General features: G+C 43.9%; 1 protein-coding gene across 4 annotated transcripts in view; it reads left to right on the top strand.

Annotated features, from left to right (window-relative positions):
* LOC144773622 (transient receptor potential cation channel subfamily M member 2-like) overlaps window positions 1-15,403 on the top strand; it is a 1,628,848-nt gene that overhangs the window by 583,116 nt on the left and 1,030,329 nt on the right. For all 4 annotated transcript variants that reach the window (XM_078658771.1, XM_078658770.1, XM_078658769.1 and 1 more), the window contains one exon: window positions 14,242-14,387. In XM_078658771.1, coding sequence (XP_078514897.1) covers window positions 14,242-14,387 — 146 coding nt within the window. The remainder of the gene's footprint in view (window positions 1-14,241; window positions 14,388-15,403) is intronic.

The raw sequence follows: 15,403 nt of genomic DNA, 5'->3' as shown, positions 1-15,403 counted from the left end.
CCCCGACTAGCTAATGTTTTACAAATCGAACAAATGACCATGTTTTCCGCCCTTTGGCTAACAGTAAAGAAGTCCCAAACTGGGGACTGGTGATGTCTGCTGAAGGTGGAGGTGCTACTTTGATTTTCAATGCCAGATGAAGTGGAGGATGGGCGTGGCTGAATTCGTTTCTGTTGTTCACTTACAGCACCACTACTTGAGGTCGAGCTGGTTGGAGGTCCATGCCGGCCCTTCTGACTAAAAAAGATGGAAGCTGTAGGTCGTGTTGGTGTTGTAGTTAACGGTGGTGGTACCAGTGCCGCGCCGCCCATATCCCGCTCAGCAGCCATTCGGGATAGGGTCAAAATGTGTGTCTGCTGCATGCCCGCTGGAGTGACGACTGTGATGACTGGGTCGTCGTCAGACTGTTCATCAGCAGCAGAAGACACCACTTATTGTTCGTCGTCATCACCCATAGGTCGAAGCTTTGCGGGAGCCTTCCTTTTAGGCTTAGCTTCCTTTGTCGGCTCATGGCGTGACTCACTCTCAGACTGCATGGCTGGGTTCCAATCACAATCAAGGTCATCAGAATGAAGGGGGCTTGAAGAAGAACTTGTAGAAGTAGTAGTATCCCTCCTTGACCTTTTCTTGCTGGGGATCTGGAAGACAATGGATAATCATCATCAGGAGGAGTGGCTTCCTCAGATGATACCTCCTCTTGAATATTAATTTCCTGATGTGCCCCTACTTCTGGAGGTACAAGCGTTGCAGGCAGTTGTGCCGCTCCAGGAACCTCTAGTTGCACCTCTCCATGCACCTGTCCATGCGCCTCTCCTTGCGGCTCTACTTGCGCCTCTCCTTGCAGGTCTACTTGCGCCTCTCCTTGACCCCCACCACATGGCCAGGCCCTGCCTGGACCAGGCCTCAAAATGGCCCCCACCCACATGGCCAGGCCACAACAACACCCCCAAAACTCGAAAAACACACAGAAATCACCACAATCCAATGCCATCCATGCCCTCAATGATGTTTAAATTCAAGACACCCCACAGAAAGACTTGGTCCATGCACCACTGAGTACCCCTGGGCATAATGGATGAAAGCAAGGCAAACTGGGTGCAGGCCTGAGCACACTGCCTGTCTTCAAAATGGCCCATTGACCCCCACCACATGGCCAGGTCCTGCCTGTACCAGGGCTCAAAATGGCCCCCACCCACATGGCCAGGCCCTGCCTGTACCAGGTCTCAAAATGGCCCCCACCCACATGACCAGGCCCCAACAACACCCCAAAAAGTCAAAAAACACATATAAATCACCACAATCCAATGCCATCCATGCCCTCAATGATGTTTAAATTCAAGACACCCCACAGAAAGACTTGTTCCATGCACCACTGAGTACCCCTGGGCATAATGGATGAAAGCAAGGCAAACTGGGTGCAGGCCTGAGCACACTGCCTGTCTTCAACATGGACCCTTGACCCCCAGCAACATGGCCAGGCCCTGCCTGAACCAGGCCTCAAAATGGCCCCCACTCACATGGCCAGGCCACAACAACACCCCCAAAACTCAAAAAACACACAGAAATCACCACAATCCAATGCCATTCATGCCCTCAATGATGTTTAAATTCAAGACACCCCACAGAAAGACTTGGTCCATGCACCACTCAGTACCCCTGGTCCTACTGGCTAGTGTGGCTTTATAGGCACCCCAAAATTAAAAAAGAAAATCCACATATAACAGTCAGCGAAAATTCCATGACATAAATGAGATTTAAGTTCAACCAAACTCACAGAAACAATTGTATCATGCACCCATGACTAACCCTGTGCCTACTGGATACTGTGGCTACCCACATTATATCTTTTTTTAGGGATGTGAAAAAGTTTTAAAATTGTAGTTGCAGCAACTGCAATGCCCCAAAGAAACAACACCAACTTACTTGTAAAATCTCAAATCCAAAAGTGATCCAAACTACAAAGTCCCAAAAGTCCTCAAATACAAATATCCAGCAGCAGCCACAACAAGTAATCCTTCCAGATCCAAATGAAAAGTGACCAGAACATGGACAAAGCACTGGGAGGAGCCTGCTGGACAGGAACAGGAAGTTGGAGACTCTGGGGCTCTTCCTTCCTCCCACCCACCCCAAAATGGACTCCTTGCACAAAAAAGTGCAGCCAAATGTCAATCTGAGGAGTTATTATGATAAAAATCATCATTTTCAGAAGATTTTTGCAGCCGGATTTCTTGTGCAGAATTGCAATTTTTGCAATTTCGGGAATGCGAGCTGTTCAAATCTCCCACCGGAAGTCAGTTGCGGGCCGCATCTACGTGTTCGGCATTGTTTACTCCCGCGATGCGTGATCACGGGCCTTTATGACGTACTCGCATTGTCAAACTCTCGCTGTGCAAGATGGCAAGCCGCGATAACGTAATTGCGTTCGAAAAACTCTCGCGCGATCACGCAGCAAGATCGAAAATGGCGCAGCACACTCCAAACCGGGAGAAAAACAACTCGGCGGACTCAGAGTCAATGCCGCGCGCGCGATATTGTATTTTTCATGCGCGACCAAGCAAAATAATTCGTAGCTTGCGAATTTGCGAATTACTGGGCAAATTCGCGTGATTCGCGGATCGCAAAATCTTCAAAAATCCACAAATTCACCCGCGAAACGGATTTTATGCCCACGCTTAGTAGAGACACAGTGAGGCATCACAGTGAAGCATCAAAAATTACAGAGGCATAGAATTACAATTCCTGGATGCAAAAATGGGGGAACAATAGTTAATCATCTGTCGGGTACCACGTTGATAAACCAAAGAATGAGTAGCCGGCATCTCGGGAAGGAATTACATATGTACAATTAGCCGTGGAGGAAAATATTGAATAAGGTTGCTGCAGTGAGTGGTTGTGTCACAGTCTGATTTCCTCAGAGATGGTTTATCAGAGAAGTGAAGTCCAATCTTCAAGACGATTGAGTCCATTGCGGATACTGTTAGTGCGCAGTATCCAGTTAAGTTCCTCCTTGTTCAGTAATTGGGCCATGTCTGCTCCTCTTGGTGGTGGTTTGATGGCAGTCATAATGGTCCAGGTAAAGTCCTTTTCATTGTGTCCCATGGCCTGGAAATGTTCGAATAAAGGTGCATTCGGGGTACTGCATCGAATCCTGCTGCGATGTTGACCAATTCGTAGCTTGATTTTTTGTGTTGTTTGCCACACATAGATTTTCATACAGGGACACAAGATGGCATACAAGACATTTGATGAGTTACAGTTGGTAAAATATCTTCACTCATACTTAAGTGTCTCATAATTAAATGTCTTTACTTCAATTGTGGATTCACACACTACACATTCGCCGCATTTCTTGTGGCCTGTAAGGGTGGGTAGGCCCCATGCATTGTTTATCGTAACTCTGGGAGCGGTTGAGGAAGAGCCGCCCTTAAAAGGTGGTCTTTAATGTTTTTTGCTCTTTTGAATGCGAACATAGGGCGTTCTATACCTAGTACACCAGGATTAAGTACTGGCCAGTGTTTTAGTATGCATTTCCGTATGGCATTAGATGCCGGGGAAAAGGTTGTAACGCAAATAAGTCTATCCTGGTGTTTCTTGGGTCTTGGTTCCAGGAGGACATCCCGGGGAGAGTTCCAGGCTCTTTTGAGAGAGAGGCGCACAAGTTTGCGAGGATAGCCTTGGTTGTGGAGTTTATTACTGAGTGTCTTGGCCTCAGCAAAGTAGTCTTCCTTGAAGTAACAATTTCGCTGAATGCGAAGAAATTGTGAATAGGGAAGTGAGTCTCTCAGGGCCCGAGGGTGGTGGCTACTGTAGCTAAGCAGGGTATTGCGCTCTGTAGGTTTTATTGTGAAGACTGGTAGTAAGGCGACCGTTTTGATGTTTTATTTCAAGGTCAAGGAAAGGAATAGACTCTTTGCTTACAGATAGTGTGTATTTAAGGCCTCCACTATTGGTATTGAGCCAATGAAGCATTTGTGTGAGGGATTCAGCTGAGTCTGTCCAAATCATAAAAATATCATCAATGTATCGTTTCCACAGGGCTATGCAACCGTAGAAAGGATTGGATGAAGTCAGAATGTTACACATCTCGAGGTTGTCTATGTATAGGATTGCTAGGTTGGGAGCAAAAATAGCTCCCATGGATGTTTCACGTACCTGGCAGTAAAACTGATTCTCAAATACGAAAAAGTTATTCGTCAAGCAGATTTCTAGGAGTTGTAGGATGAATAGTGTGGGGACATTGTGTGGGCGTTGGCGTCTATTTAGAACTCCCTCAATAACACGTAGTGACTCGATCTGTTGATTGTACGTGTAAAGTGATTCCACATCCAGCGTGCACATTGTGCTGGATGTAGGATCAAAGGGATGTTCTTCAATCAAGTTAATCATGAACATACTGTCCGTTATAAAGCACTGCGTTTGTGGAACAATAGGACGACTGGGAGGTGTTTCTGTGTTTTTATGTATTTTGGGCAGGCAGTAGATCACTGGTATTCTGGGTGACTTGGTGTTCAGAAATTTTTATTATTTTCTCGATAAGTAGCCAGATTCAAGGGCATCATTGGTTATTTTTGTATTTTTTTTTGTATTTCTTTTGTGGGGTTACAAGATAATGTACAATAATGGTCGCTGTTACTCAGGTGTCTGAGGATCTAATTTTTGTAATTATCTAACCCTTGGATCACAATTCCGCAGCCTTTGTCGGTGAGTTTAATGACATGGGATGAGTTGTTTTTAAGTGATGCCAAGGCATTTTTTTCAGTCATAGAAGTATTGTAGGGTACAAAGGATTTCTGTTTTTCCAGAGATGCTAGATCATTAAGAACAAGTTTCTCAAACGTGGGCATTTCGGGTGGGATCATTCCAGCTGTGGGTGAGAATTTAGATGGTGGTTTAAACTGAGTATTTGAAATTTTAGCTGGTGAGGGGTTCAATAGGAAATAGCTATGTAGCCGGATTTTCCTGAAGAATTTCAGCAGTTCAGTTTGGGCGTCCAAAAAATTGGGACGGATGGTGGGAACAAATGAGAGCCCTTTGTTAAGCAAGGACAATTCACCAGTTGACAGTTGATGTTGGGTTAAGTTGAAGATGGGTAGCAAGGTATGGTTTGAGGTATGTTATCATCAATGCCACTCGGGTCATCATTGAGATTATTGTCAATTACCAACGATAATGTTGGCGGCTTGTGTAGCGTTCGCCTGGGGGGTTGGGCCATCTTTGCGGCTGTTTCCCTCTCCCACCTCTTAGGGGTTCCGGCTGACCTCTGCCTAAAAAATTCCTGTTAGAGGGGCCTGGACTTTTACCTTGATCTGAATGTTCAGATGAGTCAGCTGAGCTGTCCGAAAAACCTACAAGGTTTTGACGTTGGTTGAATCTACCCCAGGGTCTTTGGTTCTGGGGCCCACTATATGATTGATTAGTGTAGTAGTATTTGTTAAGATAGGGGTATGTCCTTTCTTGGGTGAAGCCTTTTATGTCTTTTTTGACTTTGATTGTTTTTTTGTTTTGTTCAAACCTGTGAAATTCTTCTATAGTTTTTTGTACTTGTTCAATGAGTTTTCTGGCCTCAGAGTTGGTATTTTTTATCTTTGATTTGTTTCTCAAGTTCTTGTATTTGTACAATTACTTTTTGTAGTTCCTCAGTTGCTATATTGATCCCCAGCACCATCCAGTGCCGGGAACAGGTAGTGCTAATGTAGCTAAATCCAGTTAGATATTTGGGATTGTCAGTAAAGACTCCTGGGAAGTTGCGAACCTGCAACCGACCGGGATGGTTTATTCTTTCAGATATTCAGTCAGGAGCTTAATCATCAACAGTAATCTAACTTCTTTCTTTTTGGTTTTTTGCAAGTCCCTCACCTAGTGAGGTATTGGGTTTGTTTAGTGCATCAGCTGAGTATGATAGTAAAGATGGACCTTCTGGGATTTATTTAATGTAGTCAATAGAGTAAAGAGGTGGGTGGTCTGACATGCCTAGCAACCCTATTGGAGTGAGGGAAGAAGGAGAAGGCAGTGTAGGAAAGGAGAGGGGCAGGAAGAACCCACTTGAGAAAGTGGTGAGGATTCACGATCCCTTGCAATCTAGTGATTACGCTACATACTATTGAAAGAGACAAGGGAACCCAAAGGAAATACACTAGGGACCTTGGGCGTTTGATTGTTACTAAAGACAGAGGACCCTAGAACATGGAAGTTGAGCACTTGAATCAACATACGCTAAATAGCCACTATGCTCTTTGGCCAGCTAGACAGAGTTTTATTTTGACAGGTATAAATATCTAACACAAAATAGAGAGGTAATCTCAAGGGGACACAGCCTGTGACCCAAACAGAACAAGACAAAACAGCAATTTAAGGCAAGAATGGGCGAAGCGGTCTGTTTCCTAGTATTCAGTAGACAGACTTAATTCAATCAAGGTACCATTGTGCAATACATTCTACATTTTTAAGAGACATATGGTACATAGGTTTCGACGTTTCGATGCCGAAACTTAGATGTGTGGCATCATCTTCAGGACAGTAATATAAAACATGCCTGTCTTGAATTCATACAATTGCCTTTCATTCACACATAACATTAAACATGAAATTATTTACAGGAAGAATTTTAAGGAGAGAAAAATTGGGAAAAGAGGAAAATAAATAATATTGTTTAAAATCAATGTGCTAGGCATGGCATTCAGAGACTTCGAATTGACATTTAACAATTACAGAGTCATACATTTAATTTAGTTAAAAAGCATGAAGCACTATTTTGTTATTGAATAACGCTACAGTCGTGACTCATAGGTATACGGTCTACATAGAGCGTAGTGAAATATTTCATAAGAAGTGCCCAATACTTCGGGCAAGGTAAGTGAAAGTAAAATCATTATACTTCAGAGGCCAGTCGGGCGATAGCAACATGCTCGGACCAGTGCTGCATATATAATCAATTCTGCAAGGAGCGCGGTGATGGAAAAGAGTACGGCACATTTAAGTGAGATAAAACTTGACCATGGGGCTGACACGGTGAAGACAGCCAATTCCCGAAGTTCGACATAGTGAATTCGCATTTTCGACCAGAGACCATTATTACAGTGTACTACGGCACAAATCAGGAAGCTATTTCAAGCGTGTTGTATTAAAACAGGTTGGCGCGGTACTGGTAGTTATTACAGAGTAATACGGCACATACAGGTGGCCTTGAAAGAGACAGTGATCTAGGTGAGACAGGGAACTGCTAAAACATGACAGTGGGATTGGCGTGGCGAAGACAGCAAAATCCCGAAGTGTGATATTGTCAGGGTGCATTTAAAGCAAGGACAGTTATTACACTATACAACGGCGTAATCTGGAGGCTATAAGAGGCGTGTTGTATAAAACGTGGTTGGCGCGGTGCAGGTAGCTGATAGGAAGTAATGCGGCAGATACAGGTGGCTGTTACAGCCCGGAAAGAAAAAGTGATTTGGGAAAGTTGTGCTTTCTACGATGTGTAGGGAGTGTATGGCGCAGTGGAACAGTTGATTTAAAATGGGGGTGATGCGCAACGTAGGGAATGGAATTACCATGGGGTTGGGGAATCCGTCCCAATTAGCAAATTGAGTGGAGAGTTGCCTCTTTCAATAGTATCTAGCGCAATCACTAGATTGCAAGGGATCGTGAATCCTCACCACTTTCTCAAGTGGGTTCTTCCTGCCCCTCTCCTTTCCTACACTGCCTTCTCCTTCTTTCCCTCACACCACTTACTTGCTAGGCATGTCAGAGCACCCACCTCTTTACTCTATTGACTACATTAAAAAAATCCTAGAAGGTCCATCTTTACTATCAGACTCAGCTTATGCACCAAACGAACCCAGTACCTCACTAGGTGAGGAACTTGAAAAAAACAAAAAGAAAGAAGTTAGATTACTGTTGATGATTAAGCTCCTGACTGAATATATCAAAGCAAAAACCATATCGGTTGGGTTGCAAGTTCACAACGTCCCAGGAGTCTTTACTGACAATCCCAAATATCTAACTGGATTTAGCTACATTAGCACTACCTGTTCCCAGCACTGGATGGTGCTGGGGATCGATATAGCAACTGAGGTACTACAAAAAGTAATTGTAGAAATACAAGAACTTGAGAAACAAATCAAACATAAAAATACCAACTCTGAGGCCAAAAAACTAATTGAACAAGTATAAAAAACTATAGAAGAATTTCACAGGTTTGAACAAAACAAAAAAACGATCAAAGTCAAAAAAGACATAAAAGGCTTCACCCAAGAAAGGACATACCCCTATCTTAACAAAGACTACTACACTAATCGATCATATAGTGGGTCCCAGAACCAAAGACCGTTGGGTAGATTTAACTGACGTAAAACCTTGATGGTTTTTCGTACAGCTCAGCTGACTCATCTGAACATTCAGATCAAGGTGAAAGTCCAGGCCCCTCTAACAGGAGTTTTGTAGGCAGAGGTCGGCCAGAACCCCTAACAGGTGGGAGAGGGAAACAGCCACAAAAATGGCCCAACCCCCCAGGTGAACGATTCACATGCCGCCAACATTACCGTTGGTAATTGACAATAATCTCAATGATGACCCGTGTAGGATTGATGATAACATACCTCAAATCAATACCTCGCTACCCATCTTCAACTTAACCCAACATCAACTGTCAACTGGTGAATTGTCCTTGCTTAACAAAGGGCTCTCATTTGTTCCCACCATTCGTCCCAATTATTTGGACACCCTACAATATTTCTATGACTGAAAAAAATGCGTTGACATCACTTAAAAATAAATTATCCCTGGTCATTAAACCCGTCGACAAAGGCGGCGGAATTTGGATCCAAGGGTTAGATAATTACAAAAATTAGATCCTCAGACAACTGAGTGACAGCGACCATTATTGTACATTACCTTGTAACCCCACAAAAGAAATACAAACATTGATTTTACAAGTTACAAATGACACCCTTGAATCTGGCTACTTATCGAAAAAAAGAACACAAATTTCTGAACAACAAGTCACCCAGAATACCGGTGATCTACTCACTGCGCAAAATTCATAAAAACCCAGAAACACCTCCCGGTTGCCCTATTGTCTCGGTGTGTGGATCCATATTGGAGCCCCTCGGACAATATATCGATTTTTTGTATCAAAGGGTTTGTTCCACAAACGCAGTGCTTTATAAGGGACAGCATGTCCATGATTAACTTGATTGAAGAACATCCCTTTGATCCTACATCCAGCACAATGTGCAAGCTGGATGTGGAATCACTTTACACGAACATTCCACAGATCGAGTCACTACGTGTTATTGACGGAGTTCTAAATAGACGCCCATGCCCACACAATGTACCCGCACTATTCATCCTACAACTCCTAGAAATCTGCCTGAAGAAAAACTTTTTCTTATTCGAGAATCAGTTTTACGGCCAGGTACGTGGTACATCCATGGGAGCTATTTTTGCTCCCAACCTAGCAATACTATACATTGTCAACCTTGAGATGTGTAACATTCTGACTTCCTTTCCAAAGTGGCATAGCCCTTTGGAAACCATACATTGATGATATTTTTATGATTTGCACAGACTCAGCTGAATCTGTCACACAAATGCTTCATTGGCTCAATAACAATAGTGGAGACCTTTAATACACACTATCTGTAAGCAAAGCGTCTATTCCTTTCCTTGACCTTGAAATAAAACATCAAAACGGTCGCCTTACTACCAGTCTTCACCGAAAACCTACAAAGTGCAATACCCTGCTCACCTACAGTAGCCACCACCCTCGTGCCCTGAGAGACTCACTTCCCTATTCACAATTTCTTTGCATTCGACAAAATTGTTACTTCAAGGAAGACTACTTTGCTGAGGCCAAGACACTCAGCAATAAACTCCGAAACCGAGGCTATCCTCGCAAACTTGTGCGCCGTTCTCTCAAAAGAGCCTGGTACTTTTCCCCGGGATGTCCTCCTGGAACCAAGGCCCAAGAAACACCAGGATAGACTTATCTGCGTTACAACCTTCTCCCCAGCATCTAATGCCATACGGAAATGCATACTAAAACACTGGCCAGTACTTAATGCTGGTGTACTTGGTATAGAACGCCCTATGTTCACATTCAAAAGAGCAAAAACATTAAAGACCACCTAGTAAGTGTGGCTCTTCTTCAACCTGCTCCCAGAGTTACGATAAACGATCCATGGGGCCTACCCACCCTTACAGGCCACAAGAAATGCGGCGAATGTGTAGCGTGTTAATCCACAATTGAAGTAAAGACATTTAACTATGAGTCACTTAAGTATGAGAGAAGATATTTCACCAACTGTAACTCATCAAATGTGGTGTATGCCATCTTTTGTCCCTGTATGAAAATCTATGTGGGGCAAACAACACAAAAAATCAAGCTACGAATTGGTCAACATCGCAGCAGGATTCGATGCAGTACCCCGAATGTACCTTTAGTCGAACATTTCCAGGCCATGGAACACAATGAAAATGACTTTACCTGAACCATTATCACTGCCATCAAACCACCACCAAGAGGAGCATACATGGCCCAATTACTGAACAAGGAGGAACTTAACTGGATACTGCGCACTAACAGTATCCGCAATGCCTCAATCGTCTTGAAGATTGGAGTTCACTTCTCTGATAAACCATCTCTGAGAAAATCAGACTGTGACACAACCACTCACTCCTGCAACCTTATTCAATATTTTCCTTCACGCTTAATTGTACATATGTAATTCCTTCCCAAGATGCTGGCTACTTATTCTCTGGTTTATCAATGTTGTACCCGCCAGATGATTAACTATTGTTCCCCCATTTTTGCATCCAGGAATTGTAATCCTATGCCTCTGATATTTTTGATGCTTCACTGTGATGCCTCACTGTGTCTCTACTCTCTTCTTGTCTAACGGTGACACTCTATCTCCAAAAACCCACCCTTCCTCCCATGATGGCCATCATTACCCTGAGCCCACCCAACATCCCCTATTTTCACCTTATACTAACCTTGCAGCACTAGGCTTAATACCTATAGGTTCACTGCATTTAATTTACTAATTAATTTCCAAATGGAACTCAGTATTTCAAACAGATCATCATTGCTTTGTATGACAATTCCTCATAAGTGTGCTCCCTTCCAAGATGGCCGTCGCTCTCTGCATGGTTTTCATCGCATGGCAATTCCCCACTATCGTTCTCCTTGTTTTAGTGGCTGCCATTACCGTGCACCAAAATTCCCCTACGGTCTCCTTTATGGTAACCGCAAGCCTACATTCCATAGAGCCATTGTAATTGGTTGCGAATTACATCTCGCTGACTCTTGTTATGTATTTCACCACAGCGCGCCACCTTCAAAGATGGCCACCGCTTTTCACCACAATGCTTACTAAGTCCATAGCAACCACGTGACATACAGACCAATTATCACCTGCATATAGCCTCCCAAACTCCACGCACTCACAGCGATTCCCGCGAGACCCCGCCGACCGGCGTAGACCACTACTATCTACTCAGTAAGTGATTACCTTCCCTCCCATCACATCAAATCCACCGCCCCGGGACCAAAGTTACTTATCCTTGTTCCGCCTCCTGTTTTTCAGATACTGCCGAATATCGCTATCCGCGACGGCCCCCTCCCCTATTGCGTGAGACCGACATACCCATTTAATTTGAGTAAGCATATATTTCCATAACCTGACTCCGGCATGTTGATCTTTTAAAGCGCGCTTTTCCTTTAATTGTGGAAATTCTCTTCCAGGGCACTGTCACACACCGAGGATCTAACCCGCCAACTCTCGACTCAATTTGCTAATTGGGACGGATTCCCCAACCCCATGGTAATTCCATTCCCTATGTTGCGCATCACACCCATTTTAAATCACCCGTTCCACTGCGCCGTACACTCCCTATACATCGTAGAAAGCACAACTTTCCCAAATCACTTTTTCTTTACAGGCTGTAACAGCCACCTGTATGCGCCTCATTACTTTGTATCAGCTACCTGCACTGTGCCAACCATGTTTTATACAACACGCCTCATATAAAGCCTCCAGATTACGCTGTTGTATACTGTAATAACTGTCCTTGCTTTAAATGCGCCCTGACTATATCACACTTCGGGATTGGCTGTCTTCGCCAGGCCAATCCCACCGTCATGTTTTAGCGGTCCCCTGTCTCACCTAGATCACTGTCTCTTTCTAGGCCACTTGTATGCCTTATGACTCTGTAATAACTATCAGTACCGCTCCAACCTGTTTTAATACAACACGCTTCAAATAGCTTCCTGATTTGCGTCGTAGTACAATGTAATAACGGTCTCCGGTGGAAAATGAAAATTCACTATGTCACAGTTCGGGAATTGGCTGTCTTCACTACGTCAGCCCCACTGTCGAGCTTTGTCTCACTTAAATGCGCCGTACTCTTTTCCATCACCGCGCTCCTTGCAGAATTGATTATATATGCCGCACTGTTCCAAGCATGTTGCTATCGCCCGACTGCCCTCTGAAGTATAATGATTTTACTTTCACTTACCTTGCACGAAGTATTAGGCACGTCTTATGAACTATTTCAGTACGCTCTATGTAGACCTTATACCTATGAGTCACGACTGTAGCGTTATTCTATGACAAAATAGCGCTTCATGCTTTGTAACCAAATCAAATGTACGACTCTGTAATTGTTAAATGTCAATTCCAAGTCTCTGAATGCCATGCCTAGCAAATTGATATTAAACTTTATTATTTCTTTTCCTCTTTTCCCAATTTTTCTCCCCTAAAAATTCTTCCTGTAAATAATTTTATGTTTAATGTTATGTATGAATGAAAGGCAATTGTATGAATTCAAGACAGGCATGCTTTATATTATTGTCCTGAAGATGATGCCACACATCTAAGTTTCGGCACCGAAACGTCGACACCTTTGTACCATATGTCTCTTAAATATTTAGAATGTATTGCACAATGGTACCTTGATTGAAATAAGTCTGTCTACTGAATACTAGGAAACAGACCACTTCGCCCTTTTTTGCCTTAAATTGCTGTTTTGTCTTGTTCTGTATGGGTCACAGGCTGTGCCCCCTTGAGATTACCTCTCAATTTTGTGTTAATATTTATACCTGTCAAAATAAAACTCTGTCCCTGTCCATTGTAGGACATATGCCTAAGGAGGTGGTGGTCCCTGGGGCTGCAGGGGCCCACATGGTTCCCTTCCTAAGCGTTACCACCCTAGGGCTGCAGGTGTGGCCGAAGCCCCTCTGAATTATTATTACATTTAGCTCTGGGGAGGTGGCTGTTCCCAGGGCCGTGGGGGGGTCTCGCAGGCCCCTCACAGTCATACAACATTTACCCTATTGAGGTAGCGGTCCCCAGGGCATGGGTTGCCCAGAGCAACCCCCACATAAATGCTTACATTGTCCCTGCAGGGTCCCTCCGGAGGTCAGGGTGTTTCTACCCTGTACCCTTTTCTATGTTTTAATGTTTTTTCAGTGACTCAGTTCAAGCTAAGTCACAAGATAGTTGCAAACACTTCAAGGTTTGAAGAGTGGGCAGCCAATCAGATCTACGCAGGGAGACTGGGAGGGGTCGCAAACTCTTTGCATACCTATTTGTATATCTAAAAAACCTTTAAATACCTTCAAAACTACTGAATGGATTTGTACAAATTCACAAATAAGTAATTTTCTTGACCAACAGCTACCTTATTGCCAAATTTGTTGTAGTTCCATTCAGCAGTCCGGGCTGTAGCCTTGTTTAAAGTTCTCATGGAAATAATATGGGGAAAACACATTTTGGATCCCCTTCTTTTAGTCAGCACCCGCTTGACGGATCACCCCGAAACTTTCAAAACAGCAGCTGAAGTGAGTGCCAAACTAGTTTTGAAAAGTTCCTGAGGTTTCCTTAAATGACACCATATATGTAAATATCTATACATGCATACATTCATACATATTTGTATAAAAACAAATATATATAGAAAAACATCATACCTACCTGATGAATACTTAAATTTTCACTGTAAAGGCATGTGTTGTAGGCATGTGTGTGGTAAGCTTTGCTTTGTAAATGCATGCGTGTGATTGCATGTGTGGTGCTGTCATACAAACGATCAAAGTTGTTGTTAGGTTTGTTGTTGCATTTTTCACATATTGTTTTAATATTTGTCTCCTTATGCATGATATTTCTTAGTGTTAGCATTGGTAATCATTATTTAGACTGACCTGGCCTCTTTCCCGGTTTTTAATGCTCTTTATGTTGATTTTAGGTGTCTTCTCAGAGTGCTTCAGAAATGATGAATGGAAAGCTGAGCTGCTCCTAACTCGAAAGTCTTCAGCCTGGGGAAACACCACCTGCCTGTTTCTGGCTCAGGAAGCTGAAATCAGGAGTTTCATGTCAAATGGAGGTGTGCAGGTGGGTGAGGGCATCCAGTTAACTTGTGTCTCTTTATTTGTATGCCAGAGTGGTAGAGTATTTAACAACAAGGGGTGGTGATGGACAGAGTTTCTGAATTAAGCAGAATACTCTCACCCAGTCAAGCGATCAGGGCTAGATCCAACACCGTTTTTTAGCTCACTGCACCATCCCAGTTCAGAACCTGGCTATATACAAATTAGTCTGTTCCTGTCCCAGTGCATGATGGGAACAGGGCAAACCAAACTACCAAGCCAATTCTTACACTGGGAAGGAAACAAGCTTCCGAGGACCGGTTTCTGGCATTTCAGCCGTCGTCGGCCCGGCTTGCTTGAATCCTGATGGTGCAATGAGCAAGGGACTCACATCTGAGTATACCCTTCCACGCTTAGGGTGGACAAAATATTTAACAAGGTGTGGTGATGGACAGAGTTTCTGAATTAAGCAGAATACTCTCACCCAGTCAAGAGATCAGGGCTAGATCCAACACCGTTTTTTAGCTCACTGCACCATTCCAGTTCAGAACCTGGCTATATGCAAATTAGTCTGTTCCTGTCCCAGTGCATGATGGGAACAGGGCAAACCAAACTACCAAGCCAATTCTTACACTGGGAAGGAAACAAGCTTCCGGGGACCGGTTTCTGGCATTTCAGCCGTCGTCGGCCCAGCTTGCTTGAATCCTGATGGTGCAATGAGCAAGGGACTCTGTTCATCACCACCCCCTTTTCTGAATCGTTTTTGGCCACTATAGGTGTGGCAGGGTATACTCAGACATGAGTCCCTTGCTCACTGCTCCATCAGGATTCAAGCAAGCCGGGCCGACGAGGCTGAAATGCCAGAAACCGGTCCCCGGTAGCTTGTCTCCTTTCTGGTGAAGAATTGGCTTGGTAGTTTGGTCTGCCCTGTTCCCATGATGCACTGGGCCAGGGACAGACTAATTTGCATATAGCCAGGTTCTGAGCTGGGATGGGGCAGTGAGCTAAATAACGGTGATGGATCAAGCCCTGATCTTTGGA

This window comes from Lissotriton helveticus, chromosome 8 (genome assembly GCF_964261635.1).
Source record: "Lissotriton helveticus chromosome 8, aLisHel1.1, whole genome shotgun sequence".
NCBI classification, from domain to species: Eukaryota; Metazoa; Chordata; class Amphibia; order Caudata; family Salamandridae; genus Lissotriton; species Lissotriton helveticus.
This window is presented reverse-complemented; position numbering and strand designations above follow the sequence as displayed.